Source organism: Dipodomys merriami, unplaced genomic scaffold, assembly GCF_024711535.1.
Source record: "Dipodomys merriami isolate MVZ:Mamm:240054 unplaced genomic scaffold, mDipMer1.0.p SCAF_122, whole genome shotgun sequence".
NCBI classification, from domain to species: Eukaryota; Metazoa; Chordata; class Mammalia; order Rodentia; family Heteromyidae; genus Dipodomys; species Dipodomys merriami.
In genome coordinates this window covers 396,061-417,607 of record NW_027202516.1, presented here as the reverse complement: position 1 = coordinate 417,607, position 21,547 = coordinate 396,061, and the positions used below count along the sequence as shown (strand labels likewise).

General features: G+C 38.2%; 1 protein-coding gene across 6 annotated transcripts in view; it reads right to left on the bottom strand.

Annotated features, from left to right (window-relative positions):
- Positions 1-21,547, bottom strand: part of Khdrbs2 (KH RNA binding domain containing, signal transduction associated 2) — a 309,495-nt gene that overhangs the window by 252,268 nt on the left and 35,680 nt on the right. For all 6 annotated transcript variants that reach the window (XR_011370892.1, XR_011370891.1, XR_011370893.1 and 3 more), the window contains exon 2: positions 7,573-7,700. Coding sequence is in view for 3 of the 6 variants with exons in the window: in XM_070017225.1 (XP_069873326.1) it covers positions 7,573-7,700 (128 nt within the window). In the remaining 3 variants the exon portion in view is untranslated. The remainder of the gene's footprint in view (positions 1-7,572; positions 7,701-21,547) is intronic.

The following is a 21,547-nucleotide window of genomic DNA, read 5'->3' as shown; positions in this document are numbered from 1 at the left end:
TTCATTTCACTAATCATTATCTATTCAAAGTTTGGAGTGATAGGTACTATCTACAGTTCCCAGACTTTAAAACCCCCTTGCAAAGCAGGCTTTTAGCTTACTAGCTGAGGGAAAGCAACATTCCCCTGGGAAGACCCGATCAAGTCAGAGAGCCAGTAACCTCAGCACTGGAAAAGTCTGAATGGCAATGATCATACCTATAAGTGTCATCCTTTTGGGGCTGGGGGAACATAAACAAGGGAAGAAGAGCTCTGCAGACATAGAAAAAAATGTGAAGTGTCCTAGAGCTAGAAAACTGGAGGGATACAGTCACGGCCACAGGTTGACCCATTTTTATAGCATTTGCAAAGCAGATTGACTTCATACATTAACTGTGAAAATTAATGAAAAGTCTTTGCAACTAAATTATCCTCGGTCATTTATTTAATTGATTATAGGCCAAAGACAAATAAAACGAAAGTCACGGTGTCCTCTCTTCAAAGCCACAGACCACACTACAGCTCTTAGTATTTACCAGTAAGAACAATGTCTATGACATGAATATTGATTAGCTGATCTGTCTGTACACTGCTTCATGAGCTTCATGAGCTTGCTGTACTGCTTGACGCACTGCCAGCGTACATGGAAGAGAGATCTACAATTTATACAGGACTCTGGGCCTTCACATACAAACATTGAGACTAAAGGATACTCAGGGGAAGAACCCAGAAACGTAACATTTCTTAATATTTAAAATTCTATATTGAAACGAATTCCAGACAATGGAAACATGGGCTGGTGGTGGTGGTGGTAGTAGTGGTGTTTGTTTCTGCTTATGGTTTTTATTTTGTCTTTTTTGCAGGGAGGAAGAGTAAGCAAATGAAGCCATGGCAATTCAGTATACACTATGTGAAAATGAACTATGCAACTTGTGGGCAGGGATGGAGGGGGAAACTGGAGGAAAGCGAAAGAAGGAAGGGGTGACACCGTCCAAAATGAGCTGTAATTATTACCAGGTTTATGAACTCTCTGTACAATAAATTATTTTTTAAAAAAGCAGAGCCAGGAAGCTGTCTTAGTGACAAGCTCACTGCCTCCACAGACCGAGCATTACAGAGCAGCACAAGCACACAGTGAAACAAGACCCCAACCCCAGGTGGGGTCCACATCACCAACAGTTAAAAATGGCTAAATGTGACAGATGGTTAAATCTAACACACAGCTTTGTGACTGGCACCGATTTCTTTCTAAATTCACATTTATCTACCATTTCCTTGTTTTCACTCATGCTAAGCACAGACAGCAGTAAGAAACAACTCATAACAGGAGGTTCAATCCAGCGGTGTTGGACAGGGTCTTTCCGACCACAGTCCACATTCAGAATGCAATGCATTTACCACTGTGTCTAGCAGAGACTGCCTTCTCAATCCATACCACCTTTCCTTGTCGTCGCACGTATAGACCAGCATCAAGGGTATGTTAACAATGCACACTACGCAGCTGTGCTGGACAGGCTTCTTCACTAACACAATGCACATTCATTGCTTGGGGGACACCTCTCTCACACACACACACACACTCTCTCTCTCGCTCACTCGCTCGCTCATTTTCACTCCTTGTTTCTCCCTCCCCCCTCTCTAACTCTCTTCCCACCCCATCTCTCTCTTTTTCTCCCTCCTACCCTCCTGCTTCCCTTCCTATCTCTCCTTTGGCAGTACTGGGGTTTGAACTCAGGGCCTGCACTTACAAGGGAGGTAGTACACCATCTGAGATGCTCTTTCAGTCTCAAAGGTCTCCTTGTATTACAGCCCTGGAAGTACTTTTGCTGCCACCAAGTAGGTGGTGGTAGTTTATGTGGACAGATTTCTTAAAGCTAACTACTTTTAGACTAGCACACATGGAAGGTAAGTCACTGATGCATGACCGGTAACCTCTCAGACATAACTATGAACTAAACATAAACACAAAAAAGTACCTTCAGCTTACTGAAATTGGTATTCTCCAATAGAAACAAGATCTTCAGGCTCAGACTGAGTACCTGGAGTCCATGGACATAGCAAGGACAGACAGGAAGTCCTGACTCCAGCTGCGTCCCACTGGTGATCACACATGTGAATGACCAGTGGAGGGAAAACTCCAGATTTGAAATTCATTACCAAGTGTAAACTGGTCAGAAATAACCTGCCTTGCCTTAGAAGCAGGATGTGTCTCAGTCAAGTTCCAAATCCATATATGTAAGCTTCTGAGAAGCGCAGGATACTAGGTGGGCACAATCCCCCTTGAAAGAATGCACATTTAAAGATGATAGAAACATTAGCCCCAATATTCATTTTTGTTGCTTTTGTTTTAACGACGAGGCTGATCAGGATTTTCATCATGGTACACTGAGCAGGGGCCTGAACATAGCTCTGTCACACGCAGCATTACTTGGTGCCACTTGCTACTTTTGCTTAAAACCTACTGAAGAACCCATTGGCCTTTAAAGAAAGGTGTGTGGCACCAAGTACACTCCATTCTGACTCATGACCATGGCATAAGGAGCAACCTCCACTCCATTCCCCACAGGAAATGTGAATCTGGGGTCCAGCTATCTCCTCAGGTAAGATTTAAAGTCACACATTAGAGGTGAATAAGGTGAAATCATACATCCTGACAATCCTCACTTCCACTTCCTTAAAGAAAGCAAAAGGCAATGCTGTACAATGGCCTCTGGAAAAGAAAAGACAGAATTCAGTTGTAAGCCAGAATTCTAGAAGATCGCATTGCTTAGCAGAGCTAAGCAATGTTACGTTTGGTTTTGAGTTTCACCTCTCCTCAGTCCCTCTTAAACTATTGTTACATAGTCTGGTAATTACTTAGAAAGTTGGAGAAAAATACTCAACATGGATTTGAATCTTGGTTTTTGGAGGAAATACTTGGTGGAAGGACATGGAAGACAGCAGATGAGATTATTTCATCCAGGCAGCCCTACACTCTGGATCTGAGCAAAGTGACAAGATGCTTTTGAACATATTTTGGAACTTTCATTTTCTGCACTAATCTGCATAAGGAATTGATATGAAAAGCAGCAGACTGTACATGACTGGTTTTTAAAAGGAGAGATATTTGGGGCAGATTTACACTGCTGGCAAGACAATCGCTTTAAAAATTTGGCAGTAACTCAAGGTGAGAAAAAGTGAGCCTTGGGGCAAACTTAATTGAAGGAAAGATGTGCTATATTTCAAAGAATTCGAATTCTCAACAGAAAGGTATTTTTGAAGGACCATGAGACGTGTATCACCCAGGTACTAAAGTGACCAGCAAGTCGGAACAAGTCATCAGGTAGCAGCCTGAGGCTCTCAGTTTACCTAGACTGGTGACAGCATTTCTTCTTGCATGTCTAGAGGTAACAAAATATGTATCTTATAGGCTAAGTCTTATCTAGTACTCGACTATAGTCACAAAAATATAGACTTGTTCTCATTCCTCCAAGGATGGAGAGTCTCATCATTAGTAACAGATTTATTCCCCAAACTACTTTTGTTGTTGCTGCTGTTGTTGGCCAGACTGGGCATTTTAATTCAGCAACTGGCTAATTCCCTCCCACTTGAGCCACAACTCCAGCCCTGACCTGGTTTTTATTCGTTACTTTGGAGATAGTCTCTCAGGCTTTTCTGCAAAGGCTGGCCTCAAATGTTGATCCTCAAGGTATCAGCCTTTTTGGCTAGCTAGGATTACAGGTATGCATCGGCATTGCCCAGCTGGTAATTCCTTTTGTGTGATATCTTTTTTTTTTTTTTTTTTTTTTTTTTTTTTTTTTTTTTTTGTCGGTCGTGGGGCTTGAACTCTGGGCCTGGGCGCTGTCCCTCAGCTCTTCAGCTCAAGGCGAGCGCTCTACCACTTGAGCTACAGCGCCACTTCCGGTTTTCTGGGGGTTTATCGGAGATAGGAGTCTCACAGTCTTTCCTGCCCGGGCTGGCTTTGAACCGTGATCCTCAGATCTCAGCCTCCTGAGTAGCTAGGATTACAGGCGTGAGCCACCAGCGCCCGGCTCTGTGTGATATCTTTTTGTATGTCATTACTAAGTCATGATGTATTCTCCTTGAAGACATTTGAACCTATAACTGAACTCAAACTGCAGAGCCCCAACACTCCAAAACTTTACTATAAAAGCTAGCGCAAGTTCATAAAATGCACAGGCAGTAATGATGAGCTATGATAATGCCTTTCCTGATGTAAATCACAAAATGACTCAAACTGCAGTAACCCTATCAGAAGGGTTAAATGTATAAGGGTGGAACTATAGCACAGAGTATACACGGTTTTAGGGCAAGGAATCACATCATTGACGCAGCACTTCTCCATGGTCAACGTGATTGCAATACACTAGAGCCATATGCAAGCTTGTCCCTACCAAGAAGTAATCACTCTGACTCTTCAACACTTGAACATGCAAACAGATGTACAATGAATCCTTTAAAATAAATCCTGCACTGATGTTTTTTGTTTTTTGTTTGTTTGTTTTTGTTTTTTTGTCAGTCGTGGGGCTTGAACTCTAGGCCTGGGCGCTGTCCCTCAGCTCTTCAGCTTAAGGCAAGCACTCTACCACTTGAGCCACAGCACCATTTCTGATTTTCTGGTGGTTAATTGGAGATAAAAGTCTCACAACCTTTCCTGCCCAAGCTGGCTCTGAACTGCAATCCTCAGATTTTAGCCTCCTGAGTAGCGAGGATTACAGACATGAGCCATCAGTGCCCAGCATGTTCTGAATATTTAAGTTAAACAACATGAGGTTATTGGAAATACATACAAGGTAAAATGTTACAACAATAAATCAAATGAACTATTCATTATCACACACTGTTACTATCATATTTTTATGCGAAAAGTAGCTAAATTCTACCCATTTAACAAGAATCTACAAATAGAGTTTATTAATCTTGCTACCAAAATAGAAAAGCATTTTTCATTAAAATGATTTTAATATGGAATATTTCCCAAATTAAAACCTTTAACTTAAAACACTAGAGCTAGGTAAATCATGATTAAAGTCTTTCAACTGCTTTCTTACAGTAAATTTAAAATCTCAAACTTCTTTCAATTCCATAGAGTATCCAATTACAATCAAGTCAGCAAATTAACTTGAAGCTGGACAGTAAATGAAATAAAATCTATGTGGAAAGGTCATGTAGTAAAGTCATGATAAGGTCATTTCCACAAGAATTCCCAAAGTCATTTTTTGCCCTTTGTCTGAAAGGACTGAGTCACCAACACATTAATTACTAGTTCAAACAGACAGCAGGTGTCAGGAAGAGAGAGATCTCAGGGAACATGGTGTGGAGCAGATCTTTGCAGTGTACACACATGAGGAATAATTCACTTCGTATTACAAAAGTTTAAACCATAAATACTGCTGTGCTCTGTCTCACTATCATGGCATGCCATGTATCTCAAGAGCTCATGAAAGTATATCAAACACAGCTCAAGTTTAGGCATTACAGTCTGAACTCTACCCAGTATTTTTGTGACAAGTAGCAATAAACCCCAACAGAGGAAGATTATTATTTTTGTGACTAAATATGAGCTGTTTTCACAAAACTTTAAATATAATAAAGTATGGATTACTTTTGGAATATAATTTTATTGCTGTATTATTAAAACAAAGCAGGTCAACTAAGACAAATGAAGGAATTAGGATTGGATTCGATGAGTGCATTAACACTGTTTCTCAGTGCTTTGCTCTTTTTTGTAGAAGAGCTTTAGAGTTCTTTTCCTTATAATTAGATGAAAAGGACATCCCTTATAAATAAATTTGGAAAGCTATTAATCAGTTAAAGAGAAGGTAAATTTTCTTACAATAAGCTATTGAGACTACAATAAGTATCCATGCATCATTAACAGTTATTGTGTTTTTCACAGTCTTTACCCCACTATGCATGCATGTTCAGTCAAATTAAAAATACAATGTTCACAATCAGGAATATAAAATAGGAGTAACTGTACTAAAGATCTACATCTGTCACAAAGACATTACTTTGACCAATTCTTAACCCTTCACTTAACTCACTGATACTGTTTTTCATATTCTGTGGTTTCCAAGATTAGACCCAGCTTAAACAGTACACATACCTGAAATTTCTAAGTAAAAACAGAATTTCCAGAGACTTATAATTTAGTACAATTAAAAGTGTTTTTTTACTTGAGCATCTTTTTATAAATTATGAAATTAGACTCTGCATGAAATTCTGGTTCTAGATAATATCATTGTGTTGGTTACTATCATCATTATTAATTAAACATAGACTCTTCTAACTCAGCATGAAACCATTCCTGCAGGACCTGAGGAGCTACCATACCTGTAAATGTCTGTTTCTGCTGCCAATTTATTTGGTCTGAGATTATAGAGTTATATTTCCTAAGAAGTCACTGTGGAGTCTGTCATTGCTTTCCCATACATGGAAAACAGACATGTATCATGCTAAGAAACAGGAGCAAGTTTTAACATATTAAAACACATGGAGATGATCACGGGTTAATGAACAATTTTTTATAAAAGGACACATTTCCTCAACTGTTCATCAAATTTCTACCCTACTTCATTACTATACAAAAGCATTCCATGACCATTTGCATGTCTGACCAATCTGATATCCAAACAGTATTATTAGAGTAAATTAAATAAAGTTTATTTTCAAAAATATGTACTTACTAAATGTACTTTTCTTCCAACAGATTTCTAGCTTGGAAAAACAGAAACAAAAAGGGTGCCCCTCCAAAAAGTCTCACCTGACAGCTTCATTTTATTGTTTGCTAGGTAGTAATGGTTTTCTCCCAGTTTGAAATAATTATAAACAAAACATCCAACTTAATTACTTTTACTAAAATTCATCTTGTTAGGAGACAACTGGTGAAGTAAGCACTATTTCTACAGTACTTATTATTAAGATAATTACATGATCCTTGCTTCAGAATCTCTCTTCAAAAAGAAATTACCACCTTGAGTTGCTGAGTTTCTTTGGGGCTTTCTTCTTTTATCTGAGAAAATCTTTTTCATCCATTGTAATTTATTAATATAGTCAGTTAAACCATTCCACTAAATATAGTTAACCATCTGTAAGATGAAAAGTAGTTTAAAGAGAGGTGTCAATATCACGATTATTTTTATAACTACATATAACATATAGAAGACAAGAAGTTATATACCAAGAGTGTTGTAGACCATTATGTTTTCCAGATAAAATAATCCCATGCAGATTAGCTAATGTAATGTATTAGTATCCTTAATTCTATTCCCCTTTATACATTTTAACCAAAACCAAAACATAACCAAGGAGGCATGCATTTCTAAATAAACTTTGGAATCATTTACATTAAATAAATGATTAGAATATACAGTTATGCATCCCACAGTCAAAGAACAAAATTGCCAGTTTTTAGTTGAATAGTATTCTCATTGTTCTTTCAAAGTCTTCTTTCCTGTCAGTACCATGTGTTTGCATATATTTCTATAATGAGGCTTTAAATATTTATTTTATAAAAGGCAATGAATAAAACATCAAGACATCATTATCATTCTGTTCTAACTCAATGAGAACAAAGCTTATACTGTAATACCTTTGGATACTGTTTGACAGGAATCAAGACTCTTTCTGAGAGCTTTATGTTTTTGTTGCTGATGACATCAAGATACTTCTTTTCTTCCTCCTCTTTCTTTCCATCAGAACCTTGAAACTTTTCAATTTCTGAAAAAAAAATCATGAAAACAAAATGTTAAGTAAGAAAATGAGTCACCCTGAATACACTGTCAGATAACTCCTTTCCTCAGAAGTAATTCTGAAGCAATCTTGATAACAGCTGGACCGCATCTTTTATACAGCCCATGTAGAGCCAACTGTGTAACAGAAGTCGGAAGTTCTGACTTCTTGAAGCTATCTATGAGTGTACATTTTGTGAAAACAATGGTAAATTTCAGTAATATCACGTATCTTCTAATAAAACACAAGCTGTTGGAATGGGTTTTATGAAACCAATGGTGAATTTTGTAATATCAGATATCTTTTGACAAAACTCAAGGAAAATATGCTGCTTTTATTGAAATACCCACACAAACACAACTGACCTGCTAACAAGCTCAAAAGAAAGCCCACACAATAGGAGAAGATTTTTACCAGCTATACATCAGACAAGGGCCTAAAACCCAGAAGATACTTAGAGTGTAAAAAATTAAATCCTCAAAGCTGGGCGCCAATGGCTCACAACTATAATCCTAGCTACTCAGGAGGCTCAGGTCTGAGGATCATAGTTCAAAACCAGCCTAGGCAGGAAAGTCTGTGAAACACTTATCTCCAATTAACCACCAGAAAACCAGAGGTGGCGCTGTAGCTCAAGTGGGAGAGCACTTACCTTGAGCTGAAGAGATGAGGGACAGCGCCCAGGCCCAGGGTTCAAGGCCCATGACCAACCAAAAACAAAAAAAGAAAGAAATTAAACCCTCAAAAAATAAACCCTCAAAGAAACAACCCAATTAATAGACTAATAAAGAGAAACTTCTCAGAAGAAAAAGTAAAAATGATCAATTGACACATGAAGAAATGTTCGCCATCTCTGGCCATAAAGAAAATGCAAATCAAATATAGTGACATCAAATATAGTGAAAGCAGGGGTTATACTGTGGGGGAGGGACATACAAAGCAACAAAGAGATAATCTTATAAATGCGTTAGAAACACATGCATGAAAGAAAACAATACTGGGATTCCTCCTAACCTCAGAATGGTCACTAACAAGAAAGCAAGTAACAAATGCAAGGATGTAGCCAACAGGGAGCCCTAATATACTGGGAATGTCAACTTGTTCAAACATTCTGGAAAGCAGTGTGAAGGTTCCTCAAAAAATTAAATATAGAACTACCCTATTACCTAGCAATTGCACTCCTGGTAATCTATCCAGTAGAACACAAACAAGTTACAGTAAAACCACCAGCACAAACATGTTCACTGCCACACTATTCACTATAGCCAAAATATGGAATCAGCCCAGGTGCCCCACAATGGACAAATGGATCAAGAAAATGAGGCATATAAGCCAGGCACTGGTGGCTCATGCCTGTAATCCTAGCTACTCAGGAGGCAGAGATCTGAGAATCATGGTTCAAAGCCAGCCTGGGCAGGAAAATCTTTGAGACTCTTATCTGTGGCTCAAGTGGCAGAGTGCTCGCCTTGAGCTGAAGTGCACAAGCCCAGAGTTCAAGCCCCACGACCAACCAAAAAAAGAAAGAAAGAAAGAAAGAAAACGAGGCATATATACACCAAAGAATTCAACCCATCCATTAGAAAGAATAATATTGTACCCTTTATAAGGAAGTGGAAAAACTTGGAAAAATTCACTTCAAGTTAAATAAGCCAGACCCAGAGAAGGAAAAGTTGCATGTTTTCCCTCATATATGGTGGATAGAATGCACCTATAAAGCCTTGTGTAAACACGTTGGGGTATGCAAGTAGTTAAAAATGAATGAAATATTTCAAATAGTATAACTTTTTAGAAAGACAAAGTCAAAGCCCAACAAACTCAGCACTGGAAAATCAGTAAAGGCAAGAGAGGGGGCCAGGCCAAGATATTTGATGTTTGTATAATTTGTGGAGGGGAAGGGAAAAAACAAATTGTTTAAATAGGGATACAGGTGGACCCACTGCAACAATGAGATGTACAAGATGTTATGTCGAAAAACGAACTTTACAACTTTGGTGGGGGGATAGAGGAGGAGATGGGAAGGGATGGAAAGGGGAAACAAAGGAGGAGGCAACAATGCTTGATAAGAAATGTACTCATTACCTTGCTCATATAATTGTAACTCCTCTGTATGGTATTTTCACAATAAAAAAAAGATAAAATGTCTAATTTTTAAAAGTAAGCTGTATGAATGTGGCAGTGGACAAGACCACAAAGTACCGTTCAGGAAGGACTTTGATATTGAGCTTGGAGCCCAGGGTAAGGACAGAATTCAAGGAACTGAGGTAGACTACACACCACAGAGTCTCAGGAGATGAGGTAGACTATACACCACAGGGTCTCAGGAGAGGAGGAAGAGGTGAGACCTAGAAATAGCCATTTGAAAAAGCTTTTCTCTTTTGTGAACAATGTTTGTTTAATGCACTGTAATTTTCATATTAAAATATTATAAAGTAAGATCTGAGTAATTTTACTCAGCATGCTGGATATATATGAATGAATTAACCTCTACTCATTACTGTTATTTCTGACACTCTCACATACATTAAATTGTATTTATTTCCAAAGCATGAGTAGAACATATATCCTTAATAAGTACAAAAAGTGAGTCTTTTACCAGATATTCTAAAAATTCTACCTTAGGGGCTGGGAAGGTGGCTCAGTGGTAGAGTGCTTGCGTTGCATGCATGAGGCTCTGGGTTTGATTCCTCAGCACCACATAAGCAGAAAAAAAAGCCGGAAGTGGCGTTGTGGTTCAAGTGGTAGAGGGCTAGCCTTGAGATGAAGAGCTGAGGGACAGCACCCAAAGTACAGGCCCCACGACCGGCAAAAAAAAAAAAAAAAAAAAAAAAAAATTCTACCTTAGTTAGACAACACACTTAAAATCTGCAATTCAACATAGACTGCATTGGTTCAAGTTAAAAACTTTTGTACACATCTGTTTCACTGTGAAAATTACATAAAGCACTTTTATTCACTATTCAGGCTAAATTTATAGAAAAGGGACAACCAGATGTGCTTAAATTTATATTCATTTACTTTCAAGATATTTGGAAGCCTAATAACATTAGCCATTCCTGGTTTAAAAATCAGTTTTCCTGCACAGTATAAAGGTGAGTTATTATTCATCAAACATTTCCCTAATACATGAATAGTACCGTTGTTTAAATAGTACTGATTACAATCTGCTTCTCACTGCCCTGCTCCAGGGCTCAATTTCCGAATCAGACACTCAGCATATGCTATGCAGAGAGGTTCATGGTGCCAGAGTGGCTGGGAGAGAGAAGATGAACCAACATGGTCCAATTGCTAGAAGTCTGGCAACTATTAGCCAGCAGAGTCTACCTGACAGCTGTACCACGGGGAAAAGTGCCACACTTCCATTTTTGTTGGCCCTCATCCCACATCACCATCCTCACTACACAAAACCATGGACTTCAACAGGCCTGGGGTGTGCACACATCTCCTGGCTATATTCACTGCTTGGAATATATCAGTCTACATGTTCACATTCTTCCTGTGATCTGCCCTCAAGAAAGCAGATCTGAAAAAGACTTACATAGGCCTGGGGAAGGCGGGGGAACAAGCTTGGCTAAACTGGCAGACAGAGAAGTTTTCACACGGTCAAAATATATTCTGGAGAATGGCAAGAACACACAACTGACCCTGTAAAGATAGTACAGCCAGAAGAGATTACAATGAGCACCTGTAGAGCAAAGACATACAGGCTCTTTCTTAAAAGGACAGCATGGGGCTGGGAAGGTGGCTCAGTGGTAGAGTGCTTGCCTTGCATGCCTGAGGCCCTGGGTTCGATTCCTCAGCCCCACATAAGCAAAAAGAAAAAAGCCGGAAGTGGTGTTGTGGCTCAAGTGGTAGAGCGCTAGCCTTGAGCTGAAGAGCTGAGGGACAGTGCCCAGGCCCAGAGTTCAGGCCCCACGACCGCACCCAAAAAAAAAAAAAAAAAAAAAAAAAAAGGACAGCATGATGTTGGTTGGTCTAAAATCTTCTCTTCCTCTGCAGAATTTTATCAAGCAAAGTAAAAATTACAAAAAATTTTATATGGTGAGGTTGGGAACAGATGAGAGAAAATGATGAAATGGGTGATACTAATCAAGATGCATTATAATCATAAAATGACATGTTGAATTGAATCTCTTATGTAACTACTTAAGATAATAAAAATGTAGAGCTAATTTATATGGTAAAGAAACTAATAAGAATCTAATCTCATGGAAAATTTTCAGAACAAGGACTTAGAATTTAGGTTTTCTTATATGGAGTATTATAATATGGGCTATTAGACAGTAATAAGTGAATTTGTCATAAACAGAGTTGTGTGTGTTCTCCATCCACCTAGATGTGTAAGCAAACTCAAAATTTTTCTGTTGTCTCTGAAATTCCATTACAACTGAGTCAAGAGGGATAAAGACATATACCGAAGTATCACGTTTAGACCTGCAAACCCAATATTGCACCAGAGCAAAGAGTACTTCTGAAAAAACTGTTTTGCTGTTTTACAGAAAACTAGTAACAATCAAATCAGCAGGAAATCTAACTGGCATCATATACATCATCTAGTGAGAGTGTTGTTCAAGATCACTCAGAACTCTGCTTCGAAGGATAATGGCTCCTGATGGAGTTTACCCTTCTTGTAAGCTGTGTATTTATGAATTTATCACACTAAACATTAAAAATGAGGTTTCTTGAGCCCAGTCTGTCAGACTAATAAACATGACAGCCCTCTGTTGTGTCTACTGGAGACAAAATCCATGGATTTACAAACACAGATTTCAGAGTATGGATAAGAATTTTAATGCGTATATAAACAGATGAAAGAGGCTTACATAAAAATAGAAAAGGAAAGGTACAGTTGGTCTGCAGATGCAGCCAACATTTCAGAGACATTTAGAACATTCTAAGAAAGGGTTGTGAATTGTTCAGGATGATTAAGACAAAAGTGTCCTTCATATAAAAATATTCAAAATACTTTAAGGCATCTAGCAAGCACAGAAATAATAGAAGACAAGGGAGCATCCATTTGGAAAATACACACTTCTAAAAACAGCTAAGTTAAATTTTTAGATTCACTCAGAAGATATTCTGTTGCATGGCTTTAAAGCAATAGTACTACTGCCAAATTATTTGTGCACAACGAGTTAAGGCAACAGGGTGAGAAAAGTGCTCTCATTAAAAATAACTAATCCTAGGGCCACGTGTGGAGGTACATGCCACGTGCTCCTAACTATGAAGAAGTTGGGAGTACAAGAATTAAGGTTAAAGCCGGCCTGAGCAAATGCAGGAGAGCCTATCTGAAAAATTAAAGTAGAAAGACTGTGGTAAAATGGTAGAGCATTTGCCTAGCAAGTGAGATAAGCTGAGCTCAGTCCAAAGTACTGCTAAAAAAAAAGGATTCCATTTATGTCAACATTTATACATCTTGAAAATATAAACTTTCATAAGACAAAAATTGTAAGAATATGCAACTTATTCTTAAGTTTCAGAAATACCTTACTTTTTGGACATTCAAAAATCATTTAAACAATTTTAGGGGAAAATATATGATTATATATACATTCAGTAAATGTTTTGTTCTAAGATATGGTTCATAAGCAATATGCCAAAACAAATTTTTTTTGTTGGTCACAGGGCCTGAACTCTGGGCCTGGGTGCTGTCCCTCAGCTCTTCAGCTCAAGGCTAGCACTCTACCACTTGAGCCACAGCACCACTTCTGACTTTTTTTCTGCTTATGGGGTGCTGAGGAATCGAACCCAGGGCCTCATGCATGCAAGGCAAGCGCTCTACCACTGAGCCACCTTCCCAGCCCCTGCAAAAACAATTTTAAAGAGAAAATGGGCCTCGACATAGGGTTTGTATCTGTTTCAGTTGAACATTTCACACTACAAATTTAACTTAGTAAGAAATATTGTTCTATTAAGTCAGTAGGACACACACACAACACACATGTATACTAATTTGTATATACACTTGATAGATGTATACATATATACACTTGGTCTTAGCCAAAAGGCTGAGAAGCAATAGGCCACATATATATATAGATATATTAGGCCTTATATATATTAGGCCACAGATACATATATATGTATGTATGTACGTACATACTCAGTGAATAGAAATTTTGCCTTTAATTACTGACAAGCTGTGACTAACCTTCCATTTCAACTTACTATTTTTTTGGTAACCCGTAGCACATAAACTTTATTGCATCACATAAACTTTATTTGATCTTCATGTACTCGAGACAAGACTTAATTTTAGTATATTTCCTTAAAACATTTGGTAGATGTGAGGTAACTCACACCGAAGAACTAGAACAGAATTAGTATGCTATATAATAGGAGGAGAGAGAGGGTAGGAAAGGAAAGAGAAGGCTGCAGCACGGTGCAGGAGGAAGGTAAGAAAGAAAAAGAAGCTAAGCAAAATGAACCCCAAGACAGGGACCCAAGAGGTTTCATCTTTCTTGCTGTTGTTTTTAATGCACTTATAATGTACTATGTGATTGTTTTTTGTTTCTTTGTACATTCTCTCCCCATGGTATAACCCCTGCTTTCACTGTATTTGATTCCAGTGCCCTGCATCTTGTGTATACATTTTTCTAATTTGGGGAGGGGAAGGGAAATAACAAGATGCTGAAATAGGACACAGGTTGACCCATTGTAGCAATGCGATGTACAAGACACTATGTTGAAAACTTTACAACTTTGGGTGGGGGGAGGGAGGAGTCAGGGAGGTGGGGAAGGAAGGGAGGAGTAGAGAGGGCAGGACAGATGCTGCCCATTCTCCATGTCTAAATGCCAGGCTAATGTTGAGTCTATTTCTTGCCTAATGTTATTATGCATTTCACTAAATACTTCTCCGCTTAAATGGTTAGTTTCTATAGTGTGAAAACTGGTGCATTGGTGATTCCTGATAAGTATGCACATTAATAATAATAATCAGCTATTCAAATCAGAAATGTTTTTGCTAGCATTTACATAATTATTGTTTTCCAGTTACGTTCATTTCTTCATAATTATGCACATCTGGTTTTCTACTTTTAGTTTGTTTTACTGTAGGCCACATATATGTATTCCAAAGATAAGCAAAGGACAGCAGGGCAAGAACTGAGGGCAGAATTGCTGGAGAGAAGGGATAAAGTCTGATGCCTAGCCTCCTACTGATTTACTCCAGTGTGACCTCGAGCCTGTGGCTCTTCAAAGTTTCAGGTACCGGCACATTGACAATGGTGTATCTGTACACAGGTGCATATGTGTGCGTGTGTGCACACGCACGCACATGCACACCTCTGTCTGATGTAGGAAAGAGGCAAGGGGCTTTCATCTTGTATTTTAATTTTCTAGGTTTAAGCATTTATCTTGGCTAGACCACTTGATCTATATGAATCACTTTTTTTTTTAAAAAAAAACCTCATTCAATACATAAGCCTGTACGCCATAACAGAACCAAATCTATATTATGAAAATCTATTAAGAAAAAACTTAGATTTATAAACTACAAAGCATTTTGGACCATCATATTATGCATATACAAACAAACTATTAACAATACTCATTTTAAAGGGTCAAATGTACTAACCATGGATGATACGTTCTGCTGTGTGTTGTGTTCTGAATATCTACTGTCTCCCAAACCTCCAAGGCCAATGTGCTTTGCATGTTTAAAAAAACTACTAGTTGCTATGGAGAGAAACTTTCAAATAATTATAGACAGTTTAACAAAATGACTATCAGGAAGCTGACATAAGACTCCAAAGGGGAAGGTAGAGGGAAGGCGTGGATGAATGAGAAAGAGGGCACAGGGCAGGTAGGAGCAGAATACTCAATGCACTTACATGACAAAGGACGTGGGACCTGTGACTGGGTCTGAGGGGTGGCTGGGGAGAAAGAAGGGGTGACTCTAATGAAGAAGCACAGGACACTTGGACTTGGGTGGATACATGAAATTGGAACTCTTTTATACAGCTTTTTTTTAACTGTCCCTAAGGTTTGGATTAAGGGCCTGGACACTGTCTCCGAGCTTCTTTTTCTCAAGACTAATGCTCTCCACTTGAGCCAGAGCTCCACTTCCAGCTTTTTCTGAGTAGTTTATTGAAGAGGAGAGTCTTGCAGACTTTCCTGCCCTGGCTGGCTTCAAACCACGATTCTCAGATCTCAGCCTTCTGAGTAGCTAGGATAACAGGTATGAGCCACTGGTGCCCACTGTACAACTTCTGAAGTTCAGAAAACAAAAATGAATGAATAAATGAATGAATGCTACTGGTTGGACCAGTTTTATCTCTGGAATGGTGAAAAGATGGAAAGTCAGAATCGTGCACAATGAAATCAGCCACCTTTAGCTGTAAATGAATGTGTAATATGTTTCTCTTATGAACTACCTAGAGACAAAATGAGATGCAAATGAATTTTCAATTTGAGACAAGTGTAAAGTATAAGTTTGTCCAAGGAACTCTGTGCAACCACCATAGGAATAGTATAAAGGTAGAAGGAAGAGTTAAAATAGAACTACCACAGGATCCAGCAGGGACCCCTTGGGTGTATGCTGAAGTAGTGTCTGTGAGAACACGCTTCTCCCCTGCACATTCATGTCCATCAGGACACACTTCCCACCCATGTATACAAGAGGAACCTGCACACTTACACATGCATGTTCACTGCTGTACATAATAGCCAAGCCATGGAAACAGCAGAGATGTCCTACAACTAATAAATGGATCAAGAAAATATAGGTATGGTAGAGTATTGTTCAACCATAAAGAAGAATGAAATTATATCATTTGCAGGAAGATGGATGGAACTGAATACCAGCATGCTAAGGGTAAATTCACAAGATTCAGAATGACAAAGGTCACATGTATTCTCTCAAGTGAATGTTAGGCACAAAAGATAAACATGTTTGTAAATGCACCCAGGAACACATACCCATTTGTAAGTGTGTAACTGATGGAAGGGATTTGAAGTGGGGAGAAGGAAAGGAGAATAGTAGAGGGTGAACAGTACCAGAACATGTCACATCTGTGCATAAAGTTAGCAAAGCATAACACAATGAAAGCTGCTGAGGAATCGCAGGGAGGTAGAGGAACTGGGTATAAGTAAGTCAAAACTTTCAAAGGAAATAAAACCATAATCTCAAGCAAAGTTCTTTTGTCTAGTATCCACCAGAAGCAGCAGCTGAATTTTCCTAACATTGTTTAAAATTGATTCTGAAAGGCTCACTGAGACTGGATATTATTTTTCAAGCTAGTAATATCCTATATGTTTCAAGATATATTTTGATACATGCAATTTTCTCTTTACATGTTGACTTTAGAGTTAATACCAACATAATATTTGATCAGGCATCAATCCAACCCATCCCTAAAATTATGCATGAGATGCCTAAGCTTTCACTGTTACTAACATAAAAGCAGATGCACAGAAATATTTTCTATGCTACTTTGTGACTGAGTCAAACTACACAAAATAAAGGTTGAGATTTTATCCCAACAACAACAGAAAGAACGGCTGCAGGCTCAAATCTATTTGACAGAGTTCTGTCTTATTTTTTGTTTGTTGTTTTATTTATTGGCTGTGGGGCCTGAACTCTGGGCCTGGGCGCTGTCCCTGCACTTTTCAGCTCAAGGCAAGCGCTCTACCACTTGAGCAGCAGTGCCACTTCTGGTTTTCTAGTGGCTTATTGGAGATAAGAGTCTCACCGATGTTCCTGCCCCAATTGGCTTTGAACCGCGATCCTCAGATCTCAGCCTCCTGAGTAGCTAGGATTACAGGTGTGAGCCACCAGCACCCGGCTCAGAGTTCTGTTTTAAAAGAACATAATTCCTGTTGTTTGTTTGTCGCTGAATTTAGTTTTACCACTCTCTCCAGTATCAGGCTAATTCAGCTCTTACTTGAGGTTGACATTGACCTCAGGAAACATCTGGAATTATCCTGAGGTAATTTCATTTTTACAATGGAGGTAGATGCTTTCAGAATATTGAGCTTAGAGATTCAGGATGCAGTCAAACATCTTCCAATGTATCGAACACCAGTAACACCAGACTGAAAAAGAGTGGTTCAATATGGTGAATTCAGTAAATCCCTTACTACTTTTTCCTTAACAACAACCTTCTATCATTTCCTTCCTATTTTTACACTGGACAGAGATCTTCCTAATAAAAAGGAGTTGAAAACTGAGTCAGTTGATTCCTCAGGTACAAAGATTAAGACATGCATCATTTGTAAATTCAACATAATTGAAGTGTACTCACATTTTCAAAAAAAACAGTATCTTAGTCATATTATGATAAGCAGTAGAAACAGGATTACTGTATCAATTTCAAATGTGTTCATTTAAGTAGTATATTATTTTATATTCCATTTATAGCACCAGAAAAAATGGTCTTCATGAAAGTTGACAATTCACTTTATGCTTGGAGACCACAGAGTTGGCACAACTGTGAAGGATAAACTCATTCATTACTGAAAATCTGATTATACACGTGACCATCAGCAGCAGGCAGAGCCAACCTAAAAGAGGCTAGACCATTACAAACATGTTTCTATTTACACACATTTATTTCAACTCTCCTTTAATTTTTCAAGTAAAAGTAAAACAAAAGATTATTCATGAAATTATATGTGATAGTTTTACATTATTTTTGAGTCGCATTCAGCAGGAAACTACATGGCAAATGTAAAGACAAAAGAAGTCCCCAAGTTGGAGACGTGTTAAATAACACATTCCTCTTTGATAGAGAAAGCTGTTGGAATGTAAAATGTAAGTTGTTTTAAAAACATTAAAGTTCCACAATGACCCAGGACTTTCATTTTGTAGTAGGGCATAAAATTCTTTTACTTAACAGACCCTTGGGAACACACTGATTATAGGGCTCCACAATGGCTGACACGGAATATGCAGTCAAACCCTAGCTCCGCTGCTGTGGAGACTGTTGACAGGTGGCAATACTTGGGATATAATATGAAAAAGTGATACCTATGACTTGGTTAAATACTCAGTTTTAACTTTAGTTAGGCATACATCTAGCTTTTAATACATGGGTCATTTTACTTTCAAACTTATTTTATTCCTATTTACCTAAAGTTATAACTAGGGGAGGTTTGCAGCTAATATGATCTTATATATGTCTTCTGCTTTGATTTTTCAGTCTCTTCATCCAATCCTTGTTGGAAAGCTTCAAACGTAAGCATCAACATGACTTTCACCAGGATTTCACACATGCCAGAATACAAGGAAAATAAAGCCACTATCAACAGTCTGTGTCAAGTCCAATACAGTATATCAATAATTACAACTAAAAACTGACCACATTTATAAATACTATTTGTATTGTATTCTAAATTCTGAAAAATTCTTTTCATATCTTTCATTTCTCCTTCATTTTTGAAGAATTTATGTTCTCTGGAAGAATACCTCTATGTTTGCTGGGGATTAGGTGGCATTAATGACCTAGAAACTTACTATGTACTGATCAAGACACCATTCTATCTCTATTCTCCCCTGATGAATTCTTATGAAGACTGTTAAAAAAATTCCTCATAAACAAAAAATGACTTGTATTTCATATAAACAAATCAATACAGGATTTCCCAAATTAATATGTTAATTTTCTGTATTCTATAAAAATGGTCATTAAATTAAGGTTACACTATGATTTTTTTAATCAGGGAAAAGGAAGGTTTTTTATATTTAAAAAGGAAGGTATTGACTGATTATTTCTAGAATGAAAATAACAATCTACTTTTGCTTATACAAAATTTCAAAGTGACATGAACAGTACAGATACTATAATACTGTAATATGAGGGAAATTGTATATGTTTAGACTGCAAGCTTCAAAGATAAAAGACTTGTGTGTGTCATGCTGAGATCCTATTACCAATACTCAAGAGGACAGAGAAAATATGGTGCATGTGAGTTTACTCATCCATAAAGAAAAGCAAAATTATGTTATTTGCAGGAAAGTGGATGGAATTGCAGATCGTTGCGTTGAGCAAGACAAGCCAAGCTCAAATGGCTAAGAATCATATGTTCTAAATGGATGATAAAGACAACAGAACATGAATGTACAAGTTTTATCTGTCCAGGAGGGATCAACAGGAAGGGAGAAGACAGGGAAACAATATGGAGGGGTTGAGATGATCAAAGCAACACACAAACACATACAGACATCACAATGAAATGTACCAAACATTGAAAAGAGGGTGAGGAGGGAGAGGGATGTGGATATATAATCAAAAGTTCAAAATACACTGTGCTGATCTACAAAATTATCATCATGAACCCCTACATACTATTAATGTATGTTAATTCAAAGTTTTTTTTAAAAAAAATTGATATCAAAAATGAGTGCTTGATGAATAACATTCACATAAATAGTTGCTTCCCCAACAAATGTCAAAATAATATAAAATACTCAGTTTAATTGTTCTCTCCTCATGTAATTAAGGATAATTTTTAATACTATCTAATCTGTGTGTGTGTGTGCACACGCACCTGTGCACCAACCCTTGGGCTTGAACTCAAGGCCTGAGTTCTTCTTCTGATCTTCTTTTGCTCAAGGCTAGGGCTCTACCACTTGAGCTACAGCTCTCCCTCTGGCTTTTTTTTTGTGTTTAATTAGAGATGTCTCACAGACTTTTCTGCCCAGGCTGGCTTCAAGCCATGATCCTCAGATCTCAGCCACTTGAACTAGATGGATTATGGGTGTGAGCCACCAATACCCAGATACCTACCTAATCTTAAACATATATATATATATGTATGTATATATATATATATATATATATATAAGCATAAATTGCATAAAGGGTTTGATTGGGATCTTCACACTGATTCACATGGTATAGTGTGACTAATTTCACTTCATTCTCTTACCCTGATATTAATGTATATAGAATGAAAATTATCTATGTTTTGAGGAGGCTACTATCCAATTGTAGGACAACATAAGGAAGATAAATTCAAAATAGGAAGAGATATTATTCAATTTCCATTCAAACAAAACACAGTTTGAAACAGACTGCTGGGCACCAGTGTGTATGTAACTACAACATGCTTTATAAAACACACCCTTACAGACATCCAGGTAAAAGAAAAAACTCTACCTTCTTATGCTCTATATTTCCCTATTGAGAATTATTGTCCAAAATGTCTTTACAACTAAGTTCGCTTGGCAGCGGGAAATAATTGCCAGTGGCTTCAATAACGAAACAGATTAGTAGACCTATTTAAAAGTCTGGAATTAAAGCAAGCCACTAGGGAGCAGGGCACACCAGTGAAGTAACACTAGATAGCAATGACCACAAATCTCCTTGCTTCACCACACAACCAAAGAGTAGCCATCGCACTGGGTGAGGAGAAACTCTCTTGGAGCCCCTCCTAGTCTTCCCTTCCAGCTATACTGGACCCCGTTACCTTGACCACAGGTGCTGAGAGATGTCAGGTGAAAAGTGACTTAAGACTACCTGGAGTCCACTGCTAAACCCCAGGGAGACGGCAGCTTCCTGGGACGCCGCTCTGTTTGAAGGGACTCATTGTCACAGAGCAACAGGCTTCCACTGGACAGGAAGACAGCAATCGAGGACGTAGACAACACACACACTGAAGCAGTTCCTTCTTTCCTGCCATTCACACATCATTACCTCACTGTTTCCAGATTCCCGTCGGTGTGAAATGGGAACTTAATAGTGCTCCTTAAAAGCTATAAATACTTGGGGCTGGGAAGGTGGCTCAATGGTAGAGTGCTTGCCTTGCATGCCTGAGGCCCTGGGTTCGATTCCTCAGCACCACATAAGCAAAAAGAAAAAAGCTGGAAGTGGCGCTGTGGCTCAAGTGGTAGAGCGCTA